General features: G+C 53.7%; 1 protein-coding gene across 1 annotated transcript; it reads right to left on the reverse strand.

The window, feature by feature from the left end:
* Positions 1-1,237: 1,237 nt before the first annotated feature.
* On the reverse strand, positions 1,238-6,620 carry Uap1l1 (UDP-N-acetylglucosamine pyrophosphorylase 1 like 1). The gene is made up of 9 exons (XM_051184823.1): positions 6,206-6,620; positions 5,777-5,981; positions 5,409-5,584; positions 4,992-5,164; positions 4,688-4,881; positions 4,138-4,278; positions 3,478-3,663; positions 2,837-2,903; positions 1,238-2,512 (listed from the first exon to the last, which is right to left on the reverse strand). Exons 1-9 carry the CDS (start codon positions 6,492-6,494, stop codon positions 2,420-2,422), a joined length of 1,524 nt encoding a protein of 507 aa, XP_051040780.1. The 5' UTR covers positions 6,495-6,620; the 3' UTR covers positions 1,238-2,419.
* Positions 6,621-7,010: the final 390 nt, after the last annotated feature.

A 7,010-nucleotide genomic window follows, 5' to 3' on the forward strand; every position in this document is an offset into this window, starting at 1 on the left:
TGAGGGACTCCCTGTCTTGTGTTCGCTCCAGGCCCAACCACACAGCTTTTGTTTTTGAGGCAGGGTCTCAATATGCAGCCTTGGCTGGCCTGCGACTTGCTATGTAGACCAGGCTGGCCTTGATCTCAAGAGAGCTGCCTGCCTCTGCCTTCCTAGCACTGGGATTAAAGTCATGTGCCATCACACCTGGTTCCAGCTGCACATTTACCATGTGCATTCTGGCTATGCATTTCTGGGTACCTGAAGGGCTTTCCATATGGCAAGCCTGCTTGGCCTTTGGTTCTGTGAATTTGAAAACCCTCCTGGTCTCAGGTCTCCTACCCTTCTTGGGTCATATTTAGTGTCCTGCTAGTTATCTTCCCACACATACTTGTGGACAGTCCCAAATACCCTCAAGTGATACTTCCTTTGTCACTGTACAAAATATTAGCTTATCAAAAGGTTAGTGTGTGTGGGAGCGACCACCCGCACCACTACAATGGTCTTCCCTGAAGTGTCCCATGTCTTGATTTTTCCAAATCCCTGGTGAAGGGCTGGAGAGAAGCATGTAGGGTTTCTTGGGCAGCCTCCTGTTCCCAAAGCTCTGTCCCTTGGATATACCTATCCCATGTCTGTATGCCACGAAAAAACGGCACCTGAGGCTGGAGCTGTTGGTTGGTAGAGTGCTTGCCTACTGTGTACACAAAGCCCTGAATTCAATTCCCACCACCCCATACACGAAGCACCTTATCAGGAGCTACAGATGTCCAAGGTCATCCTTGCCTATGGAACTAGTTCAAGGCCAGCCTGGGATACAGGAGACCCTCCCTCCAAAAGACAAACCAACCCTGTAGCTGGGATTTGCTGCAAATGTCCTATCTGTGAAAATAATGTCCACTCTTTGAAAAGTTTGTCTTTTCAGGGCAATCCAGGACTAGGAATGGTAGGATTTGACTATCGAGAGCTCCATGGCAAGGGAACAATTACTCATCTTGATTGACTAAGGGGTACATAGCCACATGAAAACTCTATAAACATTGTATCCCTATCACCCCTCTTTCTTTCTTTTCTTTTCTTTTCTTTTTTTTTTTTTGAGATCTGCCTGCTTCTGGGAGTGCTAGGACTAAAGGCGTGCACCACCACTGCCTGGCTTGATACTGTCTTATAATCATGGAAAATAAAATCACCAGGGAAACTGGTGGAGGACATGGAGACATCTTTGATTTTTCTTTTTCTTTTTTTAAACTCCTTTCAAGAATTCACTCAACTGATTGTTTATTCAGGAAGAACCTGAGGCTTTGATCTCTCTCAGGGACCTTCTCCTGCTCCAGGGACCCCAGCTTGCCTGTGGAGCAGTAAGAGAAGGGTGCCAAAATATAGTTTGTTTCTGAAGCTTACAGCAAGATGACCACAGAGCTCAGCAAAAGTCCAGTTTGCCTTCTACATGTTTCAAAGATGGCAGCCATGGGCTTGATCCTGCCATCTTCCTCAAGTCCACATCCACAGCCTCCACACTGTAAGGTGAGTATACTCTTCCCAGAAACCCACTCTGGGAGTGTGGACAGGAATGAGCAGGAGCCCACACATCTGGGGCTAGGTGGCTGAGGAGCAGGCTGCCTCTCTTAATCACTATTACATTACGGGAAGGGTTGGTGTCACCGGCACAGGAAACCAGCTGTGATTCAGAGACAAGGCTGGGTGGCAGAGCCAAGCACCACTTAATCAGAAGCTACATCTCCACGTAAGTTCTAAGCTCCAGGAAAAGACCAAACCAGGATGAGATATGCTGACTCGGTCAAAACCAGTAGTCATTGCAAAAGGCAACAGTGTGGGCTCTGGTTCTTGGGGGAAAATAATCAAGAACACAACAGCCAGGCCCATTTGTGGGTGCTGACTGGGAGACTCGGACTGTGGGAGAGATCTATGGAAGGCAAGGAGAACTGTTTTCACCTCAGGTGTGCAGATCAGGGTCCTCGAAGCCTCGTCTGTTGGTACATCTAGGCACATGGGTGACATGCTCAGCTAGCTACTGTTCTGCTACTGGGGAGGGGGTCCTTTAACTACACCCCCATGAGGCATCTCACGGTCTGCTGAGCACATGGCTGGCCTGTGTGCTGGCAGGATGAATCTTAGAGGGCATGTCCTGTGTTCTCAGACAACACCTCCTCACACTCTACCTCTAGCCCCATTTTCCAAGGTCCCCAACCCTCTACCTCTCAGCTAAGCCCAGAGCCAGCAATGGGGCAAAAACAAAACAAGCAAAAACTATAGAGACAGACATCTACAGTCCACGGGAGACCCAAGAGATCCCAACCTTGTGACGTAAACTAGCACACTCCCTTCTGTGTCTTGCAGGCCAGCATTTCTACTCAGAGCCTGGGCCAGAGCTGTATCAGCACCCGATAGGACCCCAGGGCTAGAGAGACTGGGAGCAAGCAGGTTAGCAGTCCTGTGGCTGCAGCAGCCTGGCTTGGTCCTCATCTAGAATGAATGGAGACTGAAGTTCCCGGCCTTGTAGGTACATCTCCAACCCCTAGAAACAAAGGGTCACAGTGGCTAAGTGTCCACTTTGTCTGCCCATACTCCTTCCAGCCACCCCAAAACAGCACTCCAGTGTAACACCCTCAGGCAGAGTCAGAAGAAGACTACCATCTTTCCCTCAGGAAGACTACGCAAAGTCTTGGTCTCAGCCTTGATTCTTTCCTGTACCCCAACCCCTCCCAAGACTTGCAAAGGCCTCCAGACCCCTCCACTGCATTCACTGGCCAACTGACTCAGGGTTGTGACCCATTCACCCAATGCCCACTTCTCCTGTTTCCAGAGTTCATGAAATCCTGGCCAGGGCTTGCACACTTACCTCTCCAGAGTAAGACACCAAGGGTGATATCTCACAGATGGCTGGAGGGTCTCCATTTGGGAGCAAGCTGCGAAAGAGCAATGTCAGCATTGGCCTCTCAGGTGAATGCCTCCCAGCAGCCTCTGGACATGAAAAGGCAAGTGCCTGTCCAGCATCAATGCCACACCCCAGTCATACCTCCACAGTAAATTCCTCCCTCTGCACAGCCCAAACCCATGTACACCATCTGCCAAGTGACAGGCTCTGGCCTAGCTACATAAATCACTACACAGGGCCCCTGTACAGAGCTCAGGCAGCCAGGCCCTGCTGCACCTCCAGCCCAGCAATAGGGGAGGCAAGACACCAAAGGTCCTTTTCCTCTCTTGTCCTAAAGGTCAAGCCTTCCCGTGTCTCTTCAGGATGAGGCTTAGGTCTCATTTCAGAGTTAATGAGAGTACATTTGAGGGCATCTGAGACCCTGACTCCGAGCATAAGTTGAGACTAAGAGGCTGGGATAGTCACCAAGCAGGCTGTCACTGGCTGGGAACATAGAGCCTGCATTTGGTGTGGTGCTGGATTAGAGGCCACCTGGAATAATGGCAGCATCAACAGGCCTCTGGGCTGAGAATACTGCTCCCCAGGCTACTCTTAGAACCTCTCACCCAGACTGCTGAGGAAGCTGGACCCCATGTACGTCCAGGAAGTGGGCTCCGGCCTGCAGAGCCCAGCGGTAGTGCTGAGCCAGCAAGGCTCTCCTGCAAGTAGAAGGGTTGTCCCTGCTGGCTGTGTCAGCATTCTTCAATGGTGAGAATTCCTCCTCCCGAGATACTTCAAAGGCAACGAAGTTCCTGTTGAAGAGAGGGGTTCGTCACCTGCATCCCAGCCAGTTGCTCCGCTCTGGACAGGCAAGGGTAGGCCAGAGCTCCCTAAATGGGAGTCTGTTCCTGTGAGTATGGTGGCCTAGGGGGGCCCCCACAGGCACAGAAAGCACCTGTGATTTCCTGAGATCCTAAGATGCCTCAAGTCCTCCAACTCTCACTAGCATGTTCAGAGATAGAGGGCACTGGGACTCACCCAGCAACTCCAAAACCCAACCTTGGGTCAAGATTGTGGGGACTCAGGGGGTTGTTCGGTGTCCTCTCAGAACCTCTGTTTTTGTTCTGAACTTCCCTGAGACAAACCAACCTATAGACCCTTACCTTCCCCCACCCATGCCCCTCACCAAGCTCCCATTTTCCTACTACTGTCCTAGGGAACCTCTGAGCCCACTACCAGAACAAAGAGAGGGAAGAAGAGAAAAATAAGTGATTTCTACCACTAACTTAGCAAACTGGAACACATCAAACACAAACTTCTCCATCTTTATCCCATTCGGTCTTAGCGGCTTTACCAGATTTCCCTCCTCATCCACGTATGGGACCTTCTTCACAGCCACATGCAGCTTCAACAAGGGCTCAAACTCCCTGGTAGCAAGAGAGCAAAAGGTGTGTGGTTCAGAAAGGGCACCCCTGGAATGCCAGGTGACGTAGCACTGGGACCTAGCTACATCTCTGGGAAGGACACAGGTTTTCTCCCAGAATCCCCAGGGCCAAAAGCCAGGAAGCACCAGCCATAGTGCTGCCCAAGCTAAGGACAGGGCAGGAGTGGCATCCATGAACAGATGGGTAAAGACAGCCTTGACCAGGGCCTCATCTAGGCTGCCCAGAGCATGACACAGGTGGGTTCTGGCGTGTTTATAGTGACAGGAAGTGTCTTTACCCAACCCCTTGCACTCCCAACAGGGGTCCAGATCAGGCTAGGTCAGCTCTTGCTGCTATGGCATTCTTAGATTCAGCCTAGTCTGGGATGCCACAGCCACCTGTTGTCACACACCTGGTGACTATTTCCAAGAAGTCTCGAGTGAAGAAATGGTTGCAGATGTTGCCTGTGTTGTAGAGCAAGCCCCCATCAGCCCCTCGGAGCCCAGCGGTCTCAGGGCTAATCTCGCTGTACTCCACCACCTGGGGGACACCGTCCACCTGGCACACCACGCCCACTGGCTCCTCAGGGTATGCTTTTTCCACCACCTGCAGCCACCGGGTACAGACTCAGAGTGCTGGGAGCAGGATGAGAAGAGGAGCAGAGTCTGGCACAAGGCAGAGCCATGCACCAAGGAAAATGGCAGTTTGGAGCTCACCTTGGCACCACAGTCGGCTCCGTGAAGCACACAGAAGCCGATGAATGCTGGGTCAGCCAGCCGTACCAGGATGTTGTCCACACAGTACACATGTACAAACTCCACGCCCCGCCGTTTCATGTCCTCTAGGATCTGGTGGTCAGCCAGGGCACAGTACAAGCCCCCGTTGCCATCTGCAAAGGAGAAAGGAACGAGTCTGCCCATGGACTCTGGCTTCATCTCCTGCTCAGTCTAATAAGTGCAGTAGGAACAGAAGCCACCAAGAGCCTTGTGACTATATCATGTGACAGACGAGACTCCTGACTGAGCCAGGGTCAATAGCCAGCCCTAGCACATCTTACCTGGGAGTCAGACCTCCTGACTGCCCTCTGTGGTCCAGGTAGAGCAACCCTTCCCTGTGCAAGGTGTGGGACATACCTGGGGCCATGGCAACTTTGTCTTTCCGTTCCAGTATGGCCTTGCCCTCAAAGGTCACAGCAGGTAGCATGCGCTGCTCGAACAGGACCACATTAGCCGGGTCTAAGTGGAAGAAGTCATGCTCCTTGAAGAACTTGATGGTGGGTCCCAGTGTAAACTCACTGGTCATGATGTACCTGTAAATGTCCTAGCAGTGAGCTGCTTCCAGAGGAATCGGGTTCACCCTGGCAGATGCAGCAGGAACAAGCCTGCATGGGTCTCAGTAAGGGCAGACACTGGGCTCTTTCTAGGGCTGTGCTAGGACTGGTGTGGGACAGGCCTGGGTCACTTAAGGGTGGTCTTTCTGGGGGTTGACGGGGAGGACACACCAGGGCACGGTGCAATGGGTCCCCAGTCGCTGGCCAGCCAACTGTTCAACACGCCGGATCCGCTCTGCTTGCAGTTGGTACAGGGTCTTTTGGCTGGGCAGCCCTACTTGATACATGCCCTTGGGGTAGGTGACGCCCAGGCGAGTGCCCTGTCCACCGGCCAGCAGCAGGACAGCCACCTTGTTCAAAGCAATCTGTCGGAAACCTGGAGAGGAGGCGAGTTGTGAGGAAAGGCCTCTTTTTCTTTAGAGAGAGCTACACGTGAGCACGACTTCGGGGTCTACTAAGCACAGGAGGAAGGAGCTGCAAAGCAAATAACTCCACGCAGCACTTCCCGAGCCCCTCCCCGCACCCGCCCGGTAGACACTAACTCTTCCGGATGCGAAGGGCAGCGCCTGCCCAACCCCCGCCCGGTACGGTATTGCCTACCTTCCTCTTCCCACCGAAGGCGTGCCTCTTGGTCGCAGCGGATCGCGCTGCCTACGCGTTCTGGGGGCAGGGGCTGCAGGCGCGCCGCCAAGTCCGGCAGAGGACCGGGGGCAAGCGCGCAGGCGGCCGAGGCGCGCTGGCAGTGTTCACGCAGAGCGTCGGGCTCTAGAGAAGCGAGCTCCGCTAGCAGCGCGGCTCGAGGCTCCGGAGCCAGGTCGGCCCAGAAGCGAAGGAGATGCTCCTGGCCCGCGCGCTGCAGCTGTGCCCGAACATCTTGCTCCGAAGCCATGCTGCAAACGCAGCTGCTGGCTCAAGTGGTACTCGAGACCTTATGACCAACATCACGAGATCTCAGGCAGGCGGCGCAGATCCCAAAGAGGCCGGCCCAGGACGCAGCACCTCCAGCCGGGACCCCGCCCCCTTCTCCATTGGAGTTTCAGTTATGTTCTCTTTGGCCCCGCCCCTCTTCAATCTCTTAGTACAGACACCACCCTCCCCCGCCCGCCCGCTTCCCAAGATTGGCATCCCTGCCTAAGTCCAGGCTACTCACAAGACCCAGGTCCCTTCTACCCCTGCTGCCAAGATCAAGGTGTACGGTCCAGGCCAGGCCCTCCTTCCTAGTCCTCCTAGTCCCCAAGGTCTAGGCGTTTATCTCTTAAATATCTCCCATCACGCCTCCGATGTGGGCGGAGCTGTTCTAGCCTTACCCTGAGAGGAAAGGGTGTGGCACGAGTTGGGTGTTCTCTTGGGCTGAGCAGACCTAACCCAGCCGCCTGCATGTCCACAGCCGAGAAAAATCTGCTTG

This window comes from Phodopus roborovskii, unplaced genomic scaffold (assembly GCF_943737965.1).
Source record: "Phodopus roborovskii unplaced genomic scaffold, PHOROB, whole genome shotgun sequence".
NCBI classification, from domain to species: Eukaryota; Metazoa; Chordata; class Mammalia; order Rodentia; family Cricetidae; genus Phodopus; species Phodopus roborovskii.